This window comes from Amphiprion ocellaris, chromosome 8, assembly GCF_022539595.1.
Source record: "Amphiprion ocellaris isolate individual 3 ecotype Okinawa chromosome 8, ASM2253959v1, whole genome shotgun sequence".
Taxonomy (NCBI): domain Eukaryota; kingdom Metazoa; phylum Chordata; class Actinopteri; family Pomacentridae; genus Amphiprion; species Amphiprion ocellaris.
The window spans coordinates 34,878,021-34,901,680 of NC_072773.1; the positions used below are offsets into that span (position 1 = coordinate 34,878,021).

Below are 23,660 nucleotides of genomic sequence, written 5' to 3' on the forward strand. Positions count from 1 at the left end.
CACATTTCAAATTTTTCATTTATATGTCCCAGTATCACAAATTACAAAGTTGCTTGGGGAGCTTTACAATCTGAAGCCGAGAGCAAATGACAAAATAAAAATACACAAAAACACGCTCGAACTACAAGATAATACTGTGAATAATACTAAGAATACTGTGTTTAAAAAACAATCCTCCTCCCATCCGCCTTGGCACAATAGACAAACCCAAATGGAAGCCTTTATGAAGGCACTGATGGAAGCAGAGTGCGCTTTATAATGCACGGCCGTGCACACTACTACATTTCCAGCTAATCAGGAGCGCGCAGTTGCAGAAAGGAGAGCGGTTGCCAAGGCAGCCACCAATCTCCCCTCCCCCTTCTCCCTCCGTTCCTCTTTCCCGTTTATTATCGGCAGAGGTCGCATGGCAGAGGGAAGTCCAACCACTTCTGTACTGGAACCAATGCAAGAATATGCACCTCCATAACAAAGCCTGTATGGAGTCCTGAGAGCGCAGTTGGGGGGAAACAGAAGCTGCAGATTTATGGGGCTGCTCACAAAAAATACATAATATCTCATAAGGCAGGATCTAAGTTGGAAGCTTTTGCATTGTTTTGCCAACACGTGCGTTTTTCAATGCGTTTCCACTCGTGCGTTTTGAGTGAGTGAGTGTTTCGCATCCTGGTGCGGGGCTCTGAGGAGGGACTGCGCATCACCAGAGTTTGGTGCCGAAGTTCGGCCGCGAACGGATGTGAGGGGAAGAGTGAACCGAGTCCAACTCACCCGCTTGTTTTTTTCTTTTTCTTTTTTTTTTGGGTCCTTTGTGTTTTGTTTTGTTTTTTCATTTCTGCTGAGACAATAGTGAGTTCAAGACGCAGAAAGTGATTTCATGCCTTCAGTCTCGCAGAGCCTGAGATGGACGTGAGATTTTATCCTGCGCCCCCGGCAAATGTGGGTTCATGCTCCCTACCTACTGATCCAAGTTGTCTGAGCTCGTTGGACTATTATCACTCGAACAAGGTAAATAACTCTCCGATGTGCTCTCACCTGTCTGTCTGTCTCTCTCTGTACATATATACAGCCTGCAGCGTTTTTACGCATACGCATGTTTTTGGATGCGTTTTATCCACATGGGCTCACTTGCTCCAAACGCACACCAAAAAATGTCAAGTGTCAGCAGATAAAGTGACCTGCACCAGGATGGGCTGCTTTTAAATTAGAGAGAATTAGTGATGATACTTTACACTAAAGCGTGCAGTATTTCCATTTTCCCGCTGATAAAAAATGTCTTAGACAACTTTTTTTTCTTGTTTCTCCAGCTAGAGTAGTCATTATGCTATTTCCCTGCAGTTGTGTTATTTTTTTTTTTCACAAAGCTGGCATTAAGCGTCCCACCCGGTGTGGAATACCAGGGGCTGTATAGGATCCATACTGCCCCGATCTGCTCTCTGATCCAACATTATCTTCCCTCTCAATGATTTCTTATAGCCGACATGGTTTTCCGCTGGGAGCTGAACGATTAAATGGATGTGTGCCAGTAATGTACTGTTAATTACTTTGTAACGAGAAACCAGAGTCTGCCTGGTACAAGTATCACTTTTTTTTCTTTTAGTTTTGACTTTTGGCTTCTGACCTGCACTGAAGGAGCACAGGTGGCATTTAAAAGAACATTAAGGCCTATTTTGCAGGTTTTCCAACTACATAAAATCAGTCAGTAACAACTAGTGCATATCTTCCTGTAAAAAAATAAGCAGAAATCTAAATGTAGGAGATTACAACACCACAGAGGAAGATACAATCATAAGAAAAGTACTAATGAATACCAAATCCCTTGTGGAAATGTGGGAAAACCATTCTCAACAGTTGAATTAACACAAATTCCGCTAGTGTTGACAGCATCTCAACCATCTGCAGCACCTGAATTCGAGTTTGTTGTCTTCTCTTACCTTGGTCGGAATACTGCAAATCATCACGCTCAGGACCTGCTGCTGTAGTTAGTGTGACATAAAGATGAATTGGAGTTCTTTCTTTCTTTCCTTCTCGGATAAAAGGCAGCTTTCAGGTATGATAATGAGAGGAATCATACCAGAGACAGTTGGGGATGTTTTGTCTGTTACTGTGTGGGCTAATGGAAAATCTCTAACTGAACGGAACATTCCAGTAATCAACCGAAAAACATCATCTCAGGTCTTAAAAATAGTGCCGCGATAATCTTTATTTGGGTTTGACTGCAAAAGAAGGAACAGATAAATCAGTGGGTTTTATTTACCGCCCCGATCACTCATGGAATAAGGTCGAAACATTTACTGATCGGGCACCTGTGACACAAATGGGCTCATATAACTGTGTTCCTCTGCACAGGCGATCTTTTTTTGTAGGTCAGATGAATTAGGATCATCCTCCACGCGGATAATCCCAAGAATATGCTGATATCCACACACTGCACGAATCCTGGAAACAAAGCCACCAGATATTAAGTGATATAAAGAAGCTTTTACCAGGGAGAAAGTGACACCAAGTGCTGTCAGTGATACAGAAAGTGTGGCAGCCCTCAAAATTACAAGTGCTCATTTTGAATTATTGAAATCCACCCTGCTATCTTCACTTTCTTTTCCACAAAGGGGGAGTTGAATTTGCTCAGTGTCACTCGTGTAACACTAACTACGTTCACTAGCGATGCAAATGAGGCCGAGGCCAGCAGGGATCGCTGGGTGTCCTGCCGTCACGGTGCACAAGGTCAAGTTCCTCCCTTCAAAAATGCTCATCAGACTGACTGTGGCGTGAAACAGACGTCTGACTTGTTACGTAGTCGACTGTATCTACGAGTCAGATCTGCCTGCTGCTAATCATCCCTGACAGTCTTGGTTTTATTGAGGTTCAAATTCTGCCCAGGTCTCTTTCTGTAAAGCTGCAGGGAGGCAAAAGGCTAATCATAGCATTGAGGTCAATTGTTTAGAAGGGCACACTTTGCATATTCATGCAGATATTTTGGTTTGTAGATGAAATTGTTGGTGGATTTTGTTGGCTCCCAGTTTAGCTCCAGTATATTCAGTGGGGATAATATAATTGGAAAAGACTCAAAATAATTTGAATAAAAAGAAGAGACCAGATGAGATTTAGCATCATTATTCCTCTTTGGCTGCTCCTGGTATTTACAAAAAAGAAAAAGAAGGAAAAAAAAGAGAAGCAATTTCCAGTCTGAGAAAACACGTCTCCTTTTAATACTGTGAAATTAACGGTGTTAATCTGAGTCACACACAAGTTTAATTGGATAAAACGAGCATGTGTTTGCATTTTAGCTTTACAGTGTGTTTATGTGTGAAGCTATTGCTCGTGCTACTGACTCACTTCGGATGCTGAGCATGAACGCAAAAACCCAGTATGAGTAATTAGTAAGTTTATGTGACTTCCAGGGAGCACGTGCTGCTGTTCCAGCCTGTGTCACACTGTTCATTTGGAGCATGTTTCATTCAGAATTGTTCATCTGCATGTTAGATTTCTGCCACTTCTGGATATATTCTTTGTTTCTTTTGCACCTTATTACTCTGATCACTTCATAAATCAGCTGCATTACTTCTGCAGTGCTGTCCATCATCAACAGAGACAACTTGCAGGAGGGAAATGTGAACTTTTGCTCCGACACTTATCATCAATTAGCCCTCTGTTAGCCAAATGGGTTTTTTGCTTTGAGGCTGTATTTTCTGAGACATACTGCACGGATAAAAAGGTAGGAATGCGACAAAAAGGAGATGCATAAAATGAGCAGAAAAGGTACTTGAAGTGCAGATTGAGGTGATTCAGAAAGATCCATAAATAATGCTGAAGATGTCTACCTCAGTACTCTCAATACTCACTTTATTTCACTGTGAGTGTGACTGTCTTATTACTGTGGTGCACTCCCACGACTCATGAGAAATCACACCAAATAACACCATTATACGGTGTAGCTTTGTGCACTGATGTTGATATGAAACTGTACCAAGTCAGTCGCCTTAAAGGCTGCAATGCACATGTATAGTATCTTTATATATAAATATACGCTGTGCAAATGCTGTACACATTTACAGTTTATGTGATGTAGTGAGCATTGAAAGTAAACAGATACATCTACAACATGTCCAGCTGTAATTGCACCGTGGCTATGCGTTTGTCCTGCACTTTGAGTTTGCTCTGTGAAATGGGAACACAGTGTCTGCTCCTTTATTTGAATACCTTAATCAAACAGTGCTGCTGCTGCTGCTGCTGGGTGAGGTGCTGCCTACAGTATAGCATAGAGAGCATAGAGTGCAGAGAGAGTAGGGCCTGTGTTTATACACTCAGACCCCACCCAGCTCATATATCCTCCCAACAACTGATATCTGCTTAGATAGAGCATGACTGAAGAGCTGGCTTTGTTAGTTGGTGGTCTCCTCTGCCTCAGATAAGCCGGGGAATGATGCGCTCCATTTGAATGCCTTATCTGACTTTTATTTTTTATTACAGGACTGCCTGTGCAAAGGTTTGATTACTTTGCATTAACATATTCAGCGAGTTCCCATCAACTGATCATGCGAACTCTTGAATAAACACGCGGGCATGTTTATTGCTACGTTTGGCTAAACACACAGGGGTGGTTTTAAATGCTTAAACCTGGCTGACCAAATTAACCAGCTCCCTGCTGCAGTGCATGTTCATGTTAAGTGGTGTTTTCAGTATTAGCTAATGACAAACTCTGTGGTATGTGACAGAGAAGCAGAAAGGGAGAATCAAAGGATGAGTGAGAGTCAGATGAGTTGAAGTAATCAGTGGGCCAGTATGGAGACACTGTGAGTGTATGTGTGTGCCGGCGCATGCTAACTCGGGGCCATTCAAGCGTTTTGCTGACTACGGAATCACAATCACAATTGCTTTCATAGCCCTGTGCAGAGGAAGGCCATGCATACCACAGTAAGGGCCGGTGACACACAGCGAGCAGGGGCAGAGCAGAAACAGCCACTAAATCATATTCTCCCTGCCCTGACACACACAGAGGAGATTTTAATAGGGATTCCAAGCATTTGAAATCATTTCAATAAAAAAACGGAATTGGCTCTGACACCGGTTGAGTCATATATGGCACTGAGGTTTCTTGCCTTATGATATTTTTGGATGTAGGTGACTCTGACTGAGAAGTCCCGACCAGAAACGAGGTGTCAGGGTTGTTTTTCCAACTTTGTTTTGGATCATTTTGGAGATCAGATCCCATGGATGTAGACAAATATTGATGAGAGGAAAGACACAATAACATGAACTTTATTGATCCCTCAGTGGGGAAATTTACATGTTACAGCAGCTGGATACAGATGAGGCTTGGAAGAAGCAATTACAAAGGTAAAGAAAGGCTAAAGTACAGATATAATAAAGGTATAATAAAGATAATGCAAAAGGCATGATGAATTTACAGTTTGATACATATGTACAGATGTCATAGTGAACTCACATATGGATATATACACATATTATATGTTAAATGTACATATGTGACGGATAATGTACCCAACATTTCTGTGACTGCACTCAAAAACGTTACTGAGAGAAAAGCCCAGTGTTAATATGATGATATTGCATCAGCGTATTGTTATATTTTATTGTTTATCTAGAAAAGCTGTAAAGAGAAAACATCTTCTTGTTGGATTATTTGGGAAATATGGTGCTCAAGCCCCATGTGGGATCATAAATGCGTCTCTTTTCCCCATGTAAATGCCTTGTTTTCTCTTTGTTTGCCTTTTAAATGCAGTGTTTGTGTTTGATACAGGTTATAATGGTGACAGTATGAATGAGTGTGTGTAGTGGTAGTGGTGGTGATGGTGGTGGGGATAAGGGGGGCTACCCATGTGCTAATTATTGGCCCTGGCAGTACTGAGCTACTTTCTCGTCGGTGGGTACCAGTGCATCCCCCTCAGCGTCTGTTACCATAATTAAGACCAGCCGCCCCACTGTTGTGTGCTTACATTAGTCAGCCGGGGCCTTCCCATGGGGCAGTGCGATGGCATTCTTATTTCTTACTGCAGAAGAAGAAAAGGGAAAAGAATCCGATCCGGCACCTGCTGCAGAGTAGGCCCCTGGGTGTTTAGTTAAATGTTGATTATGTTTGTTAATGGCTGCAAATGTTCGGAAGGAATGCAGGGTGGCAGCGCCGTCTATCTATCAATATATCTATATTGGTGACAGAGTTCAGCGCAGGTTTGTAATTATTAAACGAGAGGCTGTTTCAGCTGAAAAAGCAACAATAATATAAGTGGAAAGCAGTGCAAGAATGACAGGAGTGGCAATGATTTGTCGACAAACTGATTGATTATTTAAAATTCTCTAGCTGCTTGAGCATTTTCTGCTTCTGGTCATAGTTTATATCACTATAAATAGGACCTTTTAGATCCTGTCTGGTGGAGTGGGTTGTCCACCATTCACAGGGTTGGTAGTTCAGTTCCCAGCTGCTCCTGTCCACACGTTAAGATATGTGTCCGCATGTTAAGTATGACACTGAATTCAATTAAATTTAATTTATATAGCGCCAATTATAGGTCAAATCGTCTCAAGATGCTTTTCAGAATATGCCTGAACCCCCAGAGCAGCCCCAAGGCGACAGTGGCAAGAAAAAAAACTCCCTTTTAACAGGGAAGAAAGCTTGAGCAGAACCCGGCTCTTTATGTGGGGGACCCATCAGCTGCTGGTCGGCGGGTCGAGAGGGACAGAGAGCACATGTTGCTCACATCCATTACATTTATTATGACATTTTCCAGGCTGAAATAATGGAATAACCAGCCTGTTAATCATTAGTTAATTATATGTATTCTTATAAATGAAAATAATTAACAGTCAAACCATAATATGCATGTAAGTGCTTTATTTATTAGATTTTTCATGCATATTCATATATATATATATATATATATATATATATATATATATATATATATATATATATATATATATATATATATATATATATATATATACACATATATATATACACCAAACATGCATGTAAAAGGTAAAATACATACATAAAAGAAGCATGTTTGTATGTATGCGTTTATAAATGTATGCATGTATGTATGATCTACAGCCCGTGTCTATGCCCAGTATATATATTTGAATGCATGTATGTACATATGTACCGTGTGTATGTACTGTACTGTATGTGCTGCATGTATGTACTGTATGCATGCATGCATGAAGGAGGCTGAAAGCTGGACAAACATTCCCAGTTGTCTCAGCTTCCTGAGGTATGTCCTGTGCAAACACCATAGGCCATGATATAAGTTCCTTGCCAGGGATTTAAGGCTCTTTTCCCTCCCTTGTTTTCACTGAACATCCTTTACAAATATTATCAGCCTGGTGTCAGCGGCGTGTTTGAATTGTGGTCTGCGGGGACAGTGCCTATGAGAAAGTTCAGTTAATGGTCCCAAACCCAGATCAATATGGTAACACAGACAGCGATCATCTGAAACCTGAGTGAAAAGTTTAAATGCCGAGTCCAACAAAAAAAAAAAAAAGAAGAAAAAGGCCTCGTCTGTGTGGATCCGTCTCCTGGGAGGTGAAATTATCAGTTAGAATGTTAGTTCTTTGAGGTTGTCACTCACCAGCAGATCTTTGACTTAAAATCCAAGCAATGGCGCCTTTGAATTCACTGACATGCATTTACTGACTATGAGAGCTTTGTGACATCCATATGATCCTGCATTTGCCTACTTTCCCTACTTTCCCAGCTGCGACTGCCTCCTCTTGTCCCTCGTCTGTCAGGAGCATGTGTTTATTATTTGTGACATATTTAGCAGGCAGATATAATTGCCTGAGCAAGGCTATAATCGTCTGCGTCCAATTCAGTCAGCAGACTGCGGGAGCCCACAGAGCCACCGAGGTAATCAAACTGTGGCTCATTCTTCCCTCTTTGAGAGCTAATGATGAGCTCCATGATCGCTTACAATGGGCAGAGAGCGAAGTGTGACAGAAAGTACAGTCGTAACGCCACGGTTTGAGTTTTTTCAGCGCTATTTTCTTTGGTTTAAGTAATGGGAAAGAGCAGAAAGAGGGTAAAGTTGCTACAGAGTTATGGAAGGAGAAAATACTCAATATAGAAGTTTAAAAAAGAAAAGAAAAAAGTAGGTAGAGAGATTAGAGGAGACTTGTGGCTTGAGAAACAGGGAGGGAAAGCTAGCGAAAGCTGGAGGCCCTCTCTTTGTGTTGTCGACCTATTTAGTCCCAAGCTGGCCGTGAGCCACGCCGATGAGTGATGTCGCTAAGAAAAACAAACAGAGGAAAGAAAATTAGGATTTTGGAAATTATGACATATGGTGTTATGCTATTGAGGACTCTTGTTTGTCTCTTAACTAGACTTGAGCAACCTCGTAGCAGCTCAGAAGGCTTGTTAACACACAGGAAAGGGAAACTTGAGCAGATCTTTTTATAGAATTGTTAATAACACAGTAGACAGTAGTGAAAAACCATAGCCTAAAGCAGCACTTACTGGCACAACCCACGTGAACCAAGCGAGTATATGTGTATGTATGCACTGTTGCACTGTTGCTGGCACCTCAGCAGTGGTGGATTCAAGCATTTAGGTTCTTTTCTCTAGTAAAACATTAAAAATTTAGCCTAAAAGTGTCAGCAACAATAAACAATATGTACTTCAAGTTCTCATAATATAGCAGATATCCCCTGATACCATTATCCTGCCGTATGATATACTGTCAGATTAATATAACTAGTAAAATGTAAGCAGCATTTTAATGTTGTTGCTGGCTGATGGGAGCTAATTTTGAGTATGTTATATATTCTGTGGCAGTTTGATGCCATTTTTTAAACACATAAACTCATTTTAATGGGAAAACTGACAACTAATATTACATTAGATATTCTTGAAGATTGCACTCAGTGTGTATCTCCTGCTCTGCATGTGTTTTTGTGCAGTCAGACTAGAACAGGGGTGTCAATTCATTTTAGTTCAGGGGCCACATTCTGCCCAATTTGATCTCAAGTGGACCGTAGTGAAATCACAGCATAACAGCCTATAAATAATGACAACTCCAAATATTTCCTTTGTTTTCGAGCAAAAAAGTACATTCTGAAAGTGTTCACTTTTAAGGAATTATCTTTTTACAAAACCTCATGAACAACCTGAAATTTCTTAAGAAAAATAGTTCATTCTGGAACTGAATGATATAGTATTTTGCTTTATGATCAAAACAACAAAATATTACAAAAATGAGACACAAAGCGCCAAAAAGAGACAAATGACACAAGCGAGACCAAAAAAGACACAAAACAACAAAAACGAGACAACAACAAATAAAGCGAAACACAAAATGACAAAAATAAGAGAAAAACACAAGCGAGACAAAAAGGAAAAATAAAAGGACAAAAACGAGAAACAAAACGACAAAAACGAGAGAAACAACAAAAGACAGACAAAAAAAATAAAAACAAGGCACAAAATGACCAAAGAACAATGAGCAATCTAGTATTTTACTTTATGATCAAAACAACTTGTCATGATCTAGAAATGATTTTAAATGTACAGTTTTACAAATTTACAATTTACAGTTAATTTCTTTTCTGTAATTTTTACACTTTACAAAGTCGTCCTGAAGGCCGGATTGAATCCTCTGGAGGGCCGGTTTTGGCCCACGAGCCGCATGTTTGACACCCCTGGACTAGCGTCTACTGTATATTAATGCATGTAGGTTCGAAGGGGGAAGCCATAAAGAACTTTTCGGTGCAATTAAAGTTAAAAAATTCCCAATTTTTTGCTTTAGCATCAAATGTAAAGGACTAAGAAGCAAGAACAGCTGGACACAGTGCCATTGTATGTAAGTTAGATGTTTGTTTAAAAATGTAGTTTCATCTAAATTCAAAAACAATATAGATTCATTTTCAGTTTTTATATTTGTATCTATAATCTGACAAATAAAACCAAAACACTCTGCACAGGTGAGCGAGAAAGCGTTCCATCTGAGCGAACTGACCCTTTAATTTCATTGTTGTCACGCTGAGAGTCCACGTGCCGGCTGGGCCTTTTGTTCCACTTGTTGCTGCAGTTAAACAGCAACAAGTACAGTTAGGTCAGTTACTTAGCAAAGGCATCGGGAATGCCATTCCCAGAAACAAGTGTTTGCGGCGGCAGCAGGGCAGGGAAAGGGAGTGAAACTGAGAGATGGTCATGTTTTATTAAGCCTGATAATGCAGCCTAATCTGTGGCTTGGGTTACACATTGCTTTGTGGGTAATTAGAGATCATGTCGTATGCCTGGCCTGCTGAATAATTGCACTCCGCCCTAATCCCCTCCTATCCGCCTTTCACCTCCCTGCTTCATTCTCTCCCTCACTACTCCAAAAAATGCTTCCAAATGAGCTGGCTTCCTGTCGTGGAAATACACAAAATAAACAAACATGGCAGCCATATTCCAGGTAGCGAGTCATCCGTGGGTTTTTCTACCTTTTTTTTTTTTTTACTTGGAAATGTGCTTATGTGCTCAGAATTCAATAAGAGGAAGTCGACAGTGGCGCACTTTGTGGTTTGCTTTGTGGAACTTGTTAGATGAATGACTAATGCCTCCTGGCAAGTGCCCCAGGTTTACTATTACCAAAACAATGGCACTTGATACAGAGCACCGTAGCCTTGGTTTTCACACAGACAGGAGCTCAGGCTGCTGTTTTCTTTTTGAACCCTAAATGCTGACTGCCCATTCATGCAACATCCCCCGAACATAAGAGACGCACACAAAGGAAATTCTCAACTGACACAGTGACTTGTTGAAAAAAAAACAAAAAAAGCAACAGCTTCTTTCATCGCTCATTGTCCCCAATTTTTCCATTGTTAAAAAACCTGAGAAGCGTTTCCCTTTCTCGGTATCGCGGTTCGAGTTATTATCATGTGTAAAACTGTAACCGTGTTTTGACATGCACGCCTGGTTAAATAATTACTGGTCTTGGTCGGGAGTTTGACAGCAACTTCATCAAATGGCGTACATATTTCAGGTGGAAAATGATGCAATTTGGAGCAAAAAGCATCAGCTGTTCCCCCAGTCAAGACACAGTACAGGGGTGGATGAAATGCAGGTTTTAAACTGTAACTCTGAGTTGATCTCCTCCAGTGTTTCCCGCTACAAGTTTTGTCACGCCTTGTGGCTTGAGCCAAAAAATCCCCGTTACATATAAGAAGAGAACATGAAAGCAATCATGAAACCCACTGCATAGAAACTGTATGCATTTATCTTCTCTGGATCTCAGTGACGATTCATAAAAACCTCACAGTGTGCATGAAGTGAATCACCGAAGAAAGTGTGTTGGTAAACTGTTTGAATCTTATCACCGTGAGTACACACGATAATGGGGTTTTCATAGACATCAGCCATAAATAATAAACAGTACTCCAGTAATGTGCGGTTACCCACATATGTGGCAGTGAACTCATTAACCATCATAACCACTTTGCAGCAACCGTTGGAGGTCTTACCAATGATCATTTACACACACACACACACACACACACACACACACACACACACACACACACACACACACACACACACACACACACACACACACACACACACACACACACACACACACACACACACACACACACACACACACACAGTATATTTCATTGGGAAAAGTGTTCACATTGCTGCCGTGTAGGAAAACAAGCTTTCAAACATCTCATATACCATCAGACAGTCACTGCATTTGCATAAACATGCATGGAACTGTAAAACTGAGCTACATCCAAAGTGGTTATTGGCAGGACAAGAAGGCTTTTAAGAGTTGAGGGAGCTAATGGCTACCAGTGGCTGCTGATCTCGGGCTGCATGTTGGTGTTTTTGTAGGTATTGGCTGATAAAGAACCAGAAAACAATGCAAGAACACTGCAGTGAAGTTGTTAAGCAAGAGCCAGGCCAGGTTTTAGGGGAACTTTGACTTCTACTGTGCTCTTGTTGATCACTGTGAAATCTCCTCGTTAGCATACACAACATGCTCCGTTTTAATTTGATTAAGTCCAAGAGGGTTTTAAAATGTGGATTATAGTTGGTGCGGGTTGGATTCTAACTCTCACTGGGGTTCCAAGATAAACATTGGGTTTGGGGACGAGCATTACTTTAATGTCCATCATTGAAATACCCTCCTGTCACTGTTGATGGTGAAATAATCCATTCATACGTCACCTAGAGACTATTCCCATCATCACATGAAGACCCAAGTGTTGGTTTCCATGCATCCATTTTATTGAGGCTTAAAAATGTATGTTAAAGACAGCGTCTTTAACCATCATCGTCTGGGGATATTTGATCATTTTCATTCTGTTTGTCATTTTACCACACTGTGCAGACTGTTTCCACAAAGACAGACATTTCTGGGACAGTAGGTGCAATGATTGGATGAGACAAAAACAAAAAAAATCCCAAGTTGCCCAATTAAGAGACTTAAGATGAATTTTGAACCCTGCAGGACCACACACACACTCACAGGGCCTCATACACTCACTCATTTTTACACCTCTAAATCCCCCATCTACACTGACACACGCACGCACGCACGCACACACACACACATTTCCCACATAGCTTCAAGGCATTTCATTTCCTCTCCTTCTATGACAGCGTCACAATATAATGGGACATGGTGTCACGTGACAAAGAGCAAGTACATGGAGCGATCAAATCGCTCTTTCTGTCTCTCTCTAGCTTGAAGGGCAGAACGGTCAGTTGTTACATAAACTAAGGTTGGTTCAATTACAGAAAAATGTGCTTTGTGTCCTTGTCATAAGCACACCGATGGAGTAGATAACAAATAAGTTTGTTGTCCGCGTTCCTTGAGGATTTTGATGAAATATCCTGCTGCTTTCCATGCTCTCATCCATTTAAACACACTGTAGTGAGGCTCATATACTTGATTCATTCATGTGAAATGCACCTGTGTTGGCGGCTTAAAGGGGCCTGACAAGTTGAGGTGCCATACATTTTGAAAATGTGGAAATCCTTATCAGATATGCACAGATCTCCATCTAGAGGAACAGACGGACAAACTGAAACTAAAGCGTGAAGCAGGGAAACTCCTGAACGAGGAAACGAACACCGGAGAAACCCGAACTCACCGACATCTGACCTCTGACTTCTCTCAGTCCATTTGGTTTCCTTAGGAATGATCACAGAGCAGCAGGGTTACGCAAAGATTGAGTGTGTAATTTTTTTCAACGCTAAAGTCACATCATTTTAAAGTAACATCTTGAAACCACCAAAACCAAGCAGAGTTTCTTCCACCACATGTACACGCCAGCACTTTGTCTTTGTAATGGCATTTTTCAGATGTACAGGACTGTTTCCAGGAGTTAATTTTCATCTATCGAACCTTGTTGTGGCTGACTCTTGCTCCAACTGTTCCCTGTGTGCTCCGTTGCACTATTTTCAGATGTACCTGTAATTAAGTTATCTGGGAGCCTTGAGAGTGCGACTATAGTGCGCTGAGCTGAGACCAATCTGCCACTAATTGTCCCGAGTTTTAATTTCTAATGGAATAAGGGCCAGAGGGAATGCTGCTTAATGAGATGCAGTTACTGTGAGTGTGTTTGTGAGTGTTCGTGTGTGTCAGCGCTCTTTTATCTGTTTACTGTAACTGCGATTGCCCCAGTGAATAGAGAAACAAGAGTGAGTAAAGCAAGATGTTCGTTTTTGATTTTGTTACCTCATTCCTGTTTATTCTACAAAGCACTCAGGATCCACGGCTCTTTCCAAACAGTAAATGTAACCGTAATGAATTGTAAATGCACCTTGGAATAAGTAGCATAATTAGTTGTACACTGACAGCGGAGGCAGAATAAGCCTTTTAGAGATACCTACTTCCTTGTACACAAAGCGAGGAGTGCCCTCATAGTAGCTGTGACAGTGGAGACCCGTCCAAAAGTGGGAAGTGCTTTTGCCCTTGGCACTCAAGTTATTGCTCAGAAAGCACAGTTGTACACTGGAACTGGAAAGGTTGTTTACATAGCCTTGGGAGTGTTTGTGTCATGATTTAGATTCCAGGCATTTCAACATCCAAATAAATCAGTTTAGACTTCTGAGGACAAGTCAACCTCCAAAAGAAGAAATGGGCCAGCTGTGTTTAGGACCTGTTATGTAGTTTTATCTCTAAAGTGCGAGCAATTTTGTTTTCAGTTATTACAGGCAAAGGAAGTGTTAGAGTTCACAAAGCTCGTGGTTGAGGATGTTGACCAAAGAGATATTTGTCTTTTATTTGAAATGTAAAGTTGCTTTGACCACATTTGTATGTGTTGCATTTGGAGTATTTTTTTACCGGGATTGGTCTCCATTAGGTCAGCGATTTTAATAACAACACAGAAACACACACACACACACACACACACACACACAGCAGCCATCCGGCTCTATGAGGTGTTACACAAGCAAAACGTTTGCCCCCAAGAGGATTTACAAAAGACCCCTGAAGACATACGTCTACATGCAGCTCTCAAACACTTTGGTGACTTCACTGTGATTTTTCTACCTTATCGCTTTTCGGTGGAGTTTGCTTTTGCAAGTGACTCAAGGCCCTTCCTCTTATTGTTTCAATATGTCAGAGCATTGTTTGAATGAGGTCAACCATTACCGATATGGCCCGAGGCCAGCTTGACTTCAGCTGATTTAATTGAATCTACGACATGAGTCAAACTCAAACAAGCAGAGACTGCTTTGCCATGACAGCCTCATTACTCCACATTAAGAAGTCATTTCACAATGCATTGTGACTTTGGGCTTGACAAATGGTGAAAAGGGATGAAATCAAATAAGTGAGTACATCTTGAAAGACTACTCTGGTAATGCTTCAGCTGAAAATACTCCAGTACTGTACATATATTAGAGGAAAGCCAAAAAAAAACCCCAAAAAATAACAGATTCTTTCTGCTGTTTTGTATAAGTTAATGTGAATGCCTTCTGGGTTAAAGTGTTCCAATGTTTGCCATCTGCAGTAATGGAATGACATTCAATGCCATTTTCCCACTTAAATGGAATTTTTGTCAAAGCGTTATGAATTCACCCTGCCTTGTCACTCAAGCCACAGACATTGCTGAGAGGGGAGAAAATATGCGAACGAAACCTTTCACTGCAGATTTTACTGTTAGCTGTGAGCCGACCAAATAATGACGCCTTTATCATGTCGACGACGCAACAAACAAAGAGGGCTTTTCTTGTGACATACCAGAAGATGTGATATCCGGCAGTATAATGACACACATTATGTATATAACACATACACATCATTCATAGCGTCAGTGCAGCGCGCTAGCTGCATTTCAGCATTTCATCAGCTCAAACCTCGACTAAATTTCTCAATTAAGCATGCATTCTTTGAGAGCAATTGGCAGCTTTGGCCAGAGCTTGCGGGAGAAAAAAAAAAAAAAACGTACGGCAGGCTCAACGTGCCAGGGCCTCCCTCCACAATAGGGAAGGAAATGTTGAGACTGCAAGGGCTGTGGAGTGGAGATATGGCAGTGTTTGCTTAGGGCTAGGTATCGGGCACAAAAACAAACATGGCCGCCCTTAATGAGTCTGTTTGCCTGCCAACGGTAAAGACAGCTGTTGTCTGCTGCCACAATGGAACTGGCCACAGAGCCACGGAGCAGCACTCTGCGTCCCCATAGTAACACTCACCTTGTGTGTGCTCAAGAGGGAACTTATTAAGTCTTCTTCACAGATAAATAGTGAGTAAAATGTAAATTGTGAGGCCATATGCCACTTTCATGAGGTCTGCCTGTGAAATGAAAAGGTTTATTAAGCCTTTAGAGCGCTAAAAGTGAAATTGCTTGTGTGAGTGTGAAAGGACAGCGCACTGAGGTTAGACGTATCATAACTCGCAGCATCAGCGAGGGAGAGTTGAGGAACTGTGGCTTTCTCTGCTGGATGAAACACGTGTTATTGGACTCTTTAATGGTGCTTTTCCACTAGCACCTACTCAGCTCAACTCTGCTCGACTCTACTCTGTTTGTGAGGTTTACCATTAGGATGTAGTACTTGGTACCAGATATTGTTTTAGTACCTACTGGGCCAGGGTTCCAAGCGAGCTGAGTCGAGCCAACAATGTGACGTCGACAGATTGCAGGCCACTGATTGGACAGGGAGTGATGACACATGAGAGCGACTCCTTCATGAAAACAAAACCTGCCATTTAAAAAAAAAATTAAAAACTGGCAGCAGTGACGGTGCGCATTGTTCTTCACAGAACTTGGTAAAATTTGAATATGGCAACCAGACCTGTACCGTGAGCACAGGTATACCATCGCCTCGATGTCCTCCACTGTTGTGTTTGTGTCACACACAAATGACATTAACCCTCCTTTTGTCTTCATTTACAGGCACTGAAAAATATTGTTTCCTTGTCTGAAAAAAATCCAAAAATTCTGCAAAAAAATTCCCCAAATTTCTGAAAATTTGCAAAACCTTCAGGAAGAAATTCCAATAATTCCTTAAAAATTTCCCTTTAAAGTTTTATTTAAAAAAAATCCCCCAATTTTGGAAAGAAAATTCAAAAAATGAGTAAAAATCTTCAAAAAAATCCTACAAATGTCTAAAGTGATTACATATATATCAGTAAAACTTCTAATATTTTCTTTAAGAACTTTCACACAAAATTTTTTTTTGTGAATGTTCTTAAGAAACATTTTTAACATTTCTTTTTTTCCACCAAAAAATGTTCAGAGATTTCCCAAAAATGTTGAAAATGTGGACATCAGCAGTTTCACTGGGAAAATATTTTTTTTCCCACATTTTCAAACTTTAATATGGGTCAAATTTGACCCGCAGGACAACACAAGGGTTAAGGGACTTCCGGGCCGCCGTACTATGACGACTGGTGGTACTGAATTGTAATGGAAAACCACCTAAACTGAGTCGAGCTGAGTCGAGTCGAGCTGAGTAAGTGCTAGTGGAAAAGTGCCTTCAGAGGCCACACTCGCTTTGCCTTATTATTATTTTTTATTTTTTTGCACCAGCTGTCTTTTGGGACTGGAGAAAATCTCTCAGAAAAATCACTCCTGCTATGAAGTGGCTTCTCAAAAAGACACTAATGCGCGGGGATATTGGCAAAGCAAAGGGGCTAGTGAAACCTCGAAAAGCACTCTTCTCCCCATATGAGAAAATTAATACATTCTAGCTGTACCTGTCCAGTCAAATCAGCGCCGACAGCTCGCTGTACTCGGCGGCTAATTTTAGAGTTAAGAATATGAGCACGATGGCTGCACAAGCATTCTGTTGAGAGGAGAGAAGCCACTAAGAAGCTGTGAACATGAAAGGTCCAACCTTTAATGCTCGCAGTCAATTGCATCGGGGTCTGTTCTGTGGCTGCAAAGCCCTCGCAGCCCTCGCAGCCCCCGCTGCCTTCCTGGCATTGTTTACTGTACAGTTTGAGCTACTGAATGGAAGACATTTTTTTCCATTATTACACTGGCCTCCGACAAAAGGACTGACAATGCCACAGATGAATATAAACGCTTTATTGTGTCAACGACTGTTTTTTAGTCAACTGGGCCTGTTAGGTTTTCTCTTTGTTAAAAAACAATGTAATAGAACAGCTACACCTAAAGATTGTAATTGATTCAGAAAACTTTATTTGTCCCCAGGGGGGCAATTAAAAAGGCACGTAGAGCAATTGAGGACTTTTCTGTTTTAAAAAAAGCAAAGCAAACTACATCATAGAGGAAATAGCAAGTGGGCAGCTGATGGCGGATCTATAAGGCCAATATCAGATGTCAGAGGTAAAATTGCTGAACATCTCCATTGTCTCTGTGGTTTGCTGCTGTTTATCTTGTCTCATATATCGTCGCTAATAACACTAAATCTCTCTGTAGCATCTAATTTCAAATTGTGACATCTGTTTGCTGGACTCAAACACCTGTTTTGCAAAGTTCCTCTGCTAATTTTAGACTAAACCAGAAGCCAATCTGGACCAACACAACGTAGCCCCTGTTAGCCATCCCAGTGGTATTCAGCAGATATTATCTATTATATGTGGAACTTTAAAAGTGAAATTCAACAAACTTTGGCCATATAAATACATGTATACCATACTTTATTGTGCTTTATTGTAGGTTCATAACTTCACAAAGACTGGAAATTATGCTCTTGAATTGGGTTTCGATCACTTTCCACAACTAGTCCAAGTCTTAATTTGCACTTAACTAAAACTACATCAATGTCATTCATGCTTGAAATGTCTTATGTCCTCCGTGCTGTGTTTATTGTCTTGTGAGAAATGTGTTACCATTGCAACTAGACTGTGGTTGCCGATTAAAGCTGAGAAGAACATTTCCGCTTTGACTATTTCAAAGAAATGCCACATAACCCAACCAAGGCAGTCCTGAAGTGACTGGCAGTGACTGAAAATGCCCCTTTACTGCACGTTTGATGCTCCAGAGTTCTGCATGGTGACTCGTGATGTGACTGGCAGTCTGTGTCCCACACGTTACATGATGGTGGTAGGATGTAGAATGTTTCTCACCCTCTTACGCAAGGTATGGTGCTGGAAGTCTCATTGTGAGAAAAGTTACAGAATGGAGTTTTATTTACAAAAACAATAGTGAAATTATGCTGTAGGTCTTTCCATCCTAACTATGTGGAGCCAATGAGCCGCTCAGACCCGGTTAAGTAATGAATGTAATATAGTATGTATAGTATAGAATGTAGTGAAAACGACTAAGAGATGAAACTTTTATTGTAACTCAACATGCAATATTAAATCATCTAGTTTAGCTGATTAGCTTGTCAGTATAGCTGAAGCTAAAGGAGTCTCATTAATGAATCCTTAGGACACATTATTTCTGCTGCTCTTTTCATGGTTAACATTATATCTGTGCTGTATTTGTTTGCAGCAGTGCCTTTCAATTAAACTGCAGGTCCAGTTTTTCTTTTTAAGAGATTTTATTTTCAAGTGAGTCCCCAGAGAAGCAGCAAAGGAAATGGCTGAACACATCAGACACATTCGTCTTCTCTGCTTAGCTACTTTGCGGGGGGGGGGAGATGGTGATACCTATTTCCTCTGTCTAATGTGTTTGCTTTACACCCGATGCCAAGTGTCAACATCCAGCTTCTTGACAGTCATTTTTCATTTGGGGCGAGTAGCCACGGTGAACTAATGCTCTGTTTCTGCATTTTCTTTTTCTTTTTTTTTTGCATTTATCGGCCACTTCTTGTTTTTTAAGGTGGCAAACTCAGAACATGTTTAAGGTTAAAAGTGCTCTAGTCTGAGATTATTACTTAATAGCCTTGGCTGGTTGTTGATTGAGAATAAAAAGCCAATTATCATAATAGGATATGGGACATAATGACAGAATTAAATGAGTGTGACAGACACAATAGGCCTGCTCTGTCATCGCCTTAACCCAGCACGCTTATTAGAATTAATCTGGTCTGATTAAAAATGCAAATGGCTCAAAGTCATTGATGGAGTTTACATGTTTTTATAACATTTAACTGATTTAATTACATGGAAAATGAAATGGTGGGATATGCGATTGAATTTCTTTATTTTTTTCTTCGTTGTCACCCTCTCACTACTGAGAAATGAATATTCTCTCATGCCAGGAAGAGAAGGTAATAAGATTAGTGCTCTCCCTTTCTCTGTTTCGCTCCATCTCTGCCTTTCACAAGCTGATGGTTTGGTTCATCGAACCAAGAAGAGCTGCTTTATTGTTATCAGTGAAAACATTTTATCTTGGTCTAAGAAGCACCTACTGTGTTGTGTGGGCTGAGAGCTTCACAAAATTTAAAGAGTTTCCTCCTACAGTGTAGCATTTTAAAAGACCACTATATGATTTATAGCCAAAAACACACATCCTGATTCTTCCTGGTGTTGTTTTTGATACCCAAACAGCCACACAGAGGAAGGATCAGAGATCTTAACAGACAGATTTAATTGTCGGAGGTGTAATGACATGCTGTAGAGCCTGCGGCAAGTTGTCAATGTGCATGACATGCTTTGACATTTCCAGTTTGACTCCAGGAAGGTGTTTCTGCCAAACACAAATTTGTCACGTAACATGTGAAGGCAGGTACTATTTGTCCTTGAACTTCTGCAACAAAGAAACCCTGCAACCTCAAGATTAACATTTATTTCTTTATTGCACATTGTTTAAGTGGGAACAGCCAGTTCCTGTTTTCTGCCTTCATTCCAGTAAAGGTTTGAAAGTACAGTATATTTAGACTCTCCGTCCTTCCACTATGAGCCTGTCACAGGTACAGATTGATAGTTTAGCTCACTTGCTTGGTGTTTTTTTGCACCTTTCAGTCACAGTTGTAAAAACCTGCTAGCATGTGGTGGACATCCTGTGGGGGGAGGAAATTGATTTTGCTGCTTTATTTGTTCTAGACCGACGGGCGTCACGCGTTGGGTTTTGCTGTTTAAATACAGTATTTCTTCACCGATCGCTTTATTGGTGTATTAACATGCTTTATGGACGTCACCACTGTTTGAAGATAGTTTTATTTGAGCCGGTATTATGTTGTTTTTCCCCCCTTCCAGACATAAAGTGTCAATAATGTGCAACAGAATGCATTTGGAAAGTGACACAACGGTTTAAAATGTGATTCATGTGAATGGGCCAGATGTTGCGTTGTGATGTCTCTGCCTCTGTTGCACCGTTTCCCACCCACCTCACCTTACAGCATCATCAGCGGTGCAGTTATCCAACCTGTGATATAGAAATGTCAACATCGAGCTACAAAGGGATTTGAGATTGTGAACATGGCTGCGATGAAGAGAAGAAATCTTTCTTTTTTTTTAATCGAAGCACTGCAGGAAAAAGAAGACGACATACAGACCTTAAAACTTTGTGTTGACAGAAGCGGATCAATTCCAACTGTGTGTCTGAACATCAACTCAATGTGTTGAAATGGAAAGTATGCTATCGATTTGTGTCCATTAGAGCTCTACAGTAACATAAGCAGTGAGTGGCAGAACAAAAGAGGCTCTGTGTGTCACACAAGAGGAGACGTGCGGCACAAAGAGGACAGCCAACTTCATGCAGTCTATTGGCATTTCATTGTTTATTATTTTAAGCGCAAATATATATTTGCACTTCATGAAGGAATTTCACTCTCATATCCATCTGAGATGGGATAGTTTGGGATATAAACATCTAATTGCCCTGCAGAGGCTGTTAAAGTGACTTGTAGTGAAGTGCTTTGAAAAATATGATGCATTCTGACGTTAAAAAAAGCCACTAAAGCTGTAATAGAGTTTAGGAAACACAGTTCCACCCTGGAAATCAACTTTCTCATTTATATCTCCATCAACTTTCCTCAACTGGATTGTCTGTGAGGTTGGAAAACACATATCCTGCGCTGATATTTCCCTCTACTCCCAAATCATACTTTTCCCCCCAAGAATGAAATACAATTACTCCATTGTGCCACACAGTACAGTATATCACATTCTGCACATTTCAGCTACGGAAAAAAATAGACACAGTTTTGTGTTGTTACATATGGCATCATGATAAGTATGATTTAGAGGATGCGGGTTGGAGGAGGGGTCACTGTCGGAGCACGAATAACTTTGTGATTGGATTAGTGTATCGTAAACAAAGTACATATCCGGTAAATATCCCAATGCTCGGACTGCCGGATTAAAGGCAAACAAACAAAAGCCAAATTAAGCTCAATATTTCTGCTTCACCTAATGCAGGGGTGTGAAATTCATCTTAGTTCAGGGCCACACTCAGCCCAATTTGATCTCAAGTGGGCCGGACCAGTGAAATCACAGCATAATAACCTATAAATGATGACAACTCCAAATCTTTCCTCTGTTTTTGTTAAAAAAGTAAGAAATGTTCATATTTAAGGAATTATCTTTTTACAAAACATCATGAACAACCTGAAATTTCTAAAGAAAAATACGTTCATTTTGGAACTGAATGATAGAGTATTTTACTTTATGATCAAAATGACAAAAAAAGACCAAAAAAACCAACAAAATATCACAAAACAAGGCACAAAGCGACAAAAAAGAGACAAACGACACAAGTGAGACAAAAAACACAAAACGACAGAAATGAGACAAAAAGCAACAAATAAAGCGAAACACAAAATGACAAAAATAAGACAAAAAACACAAGTGAGATAAAAAGGAAACACAAAAGGACAAAAACGAGAAACATAACGACAAAAGCATGACAACATATTACAAAAATGAGGCACAAAATGACAAAAAAAAAAGCAATATAGTATTTTACTTTATGATCAAAACAACTTGTCAAGGTCTAGAAATTATTTTAAATGGACAGTTTTACAAATTTACAATTTGCAGTTAATGTCTGCTCTGTCAGTTTTACACTCTACAAAGCTACTTACCCTCTGGCAGGCCGCTTTTGGCCCACGGGCCCCATGTTTGACACCCCTGATCTAATGGATGTAACACATCGTAGAGTAGAGGGGATTTTTTTCCTAAAAGTAATCTACAATAAGCTGTAAAATGCAAAAGAAACAATGCCAAGGCTACACAAGTCTTAGATGTGAAGACAAAGATCTGCGACCACATCTGAGGAGAAACAGTGAGACTAACAGCGTCACGGCCCTTTTCAGTCGCTGCACTGTTCAACTGTACCTGATGACAGGAAACGTGGTGGTGACAAGGAAAACCCTGAGATGCCACACGGAGGGGTAAAAATAGGCCACTTGGCACGAGAGACGGTAAGAGAGGGGGAGGAGAGGAATCGGAAAGAGGGGAAAAATTGGTGCACACTCGTCTTTTTGTGGGGACTTTTCTTTTGCGAGCCCAAATTAGGAAGTATTTCACTGCTGGCAGGTTGTTTGATCAATCTCATTGTCACGAAGAATCAAAATGAGGTTGTTTGCTCCAGTCAAACTACAAAGGAGCAGTGAACACCCTTCTGTTTTTGAGCACACAGTCTGCAACTCCTACACCTTGACAGTTGGAGAAGCTGCCCACTCCAACCCATCGCAGCCTTAAATGTGTTACACATCTCACTTCTGAACAGTGTCAGTAATACTCATTCTAAACGCTGACCCTGGAAAAACCCACGTTGGTCGTTGGTGTCAGGATTTTCACAGCTTCTCTAACTCAGGACCTTAACAAGTTGGTCTACAGTGATTCAAATGTATAAATTGCAGATGCAAGGCTGGATATTGGATGTAAGCTGTGTTGCTTCATGAAGTAAAGGTGCAACGACTGTGATGTGTAAGTTGTCACATCGGTTTTTCAAAAGGTCACCAACTGCAGCTTTTAACACTTTAAACCCCGAGCAGTTCGTGGGCGTCTTTTACTCCTTTTACATTTTTCTGTACTGTGTCCTCATTTTCCACTGCAATGAAGTCCTGCACTACTGTATAAATGGCAGAACCACAGCTAAAAGTAAAGACAGAATCCAAAAAATGACTTTTGTGAAGTATAGCAATGGTATATCGCAACAAATCTTAGCAGAAAAAACAAGAAATTAGTTTTTTTTATTATTACTAAATGCTAAAATGCACAACATTTTTCCAAGTGGCCACATGCGGTGACTCTACGCACTACATTTTTTATTTGCTCCCATACTTGTCAGCAATTCATCCCACTTCAGTCATAAAAAGTCCTGAATTTTTGTCACATGACTTTTGGTCACACCTGGCACAGTCATGGCTTTTTTATTGGAGCGAGGACCACATAATTTTTTGTTTTTTA

The 23,660-nt window shown here is 40.6% G+C and overlaps 1 protein-coding gene across 2 annotated transcripts in view; it reads left to right on the top strand.

Moving 5' to 3' along the window:
* The first annotated feature begins 384 nt into the window (after positions 1-384).
* The window catches only part of LOC111579268 (thymocyte selection-associated high mobility group box protein TOX-like), an 83,470-nt gene continuing 60,194 nt past the window's right edge, over positions 385-23,660 (top strand). For both annotated transcript variants that reach the window (XM_023286488.3, XM_023286490.3), the window contains exon 1: positions 385-999. In XM_023286488.3, coding sequence (XP_023142256.1) covers positions 895-999 — 105 coding nt within the window. In that variant the 5' untranslated portion in view covers positions 385-894. The remainder of the gene's footprint in view (positions 1,000-23,660) is intronic.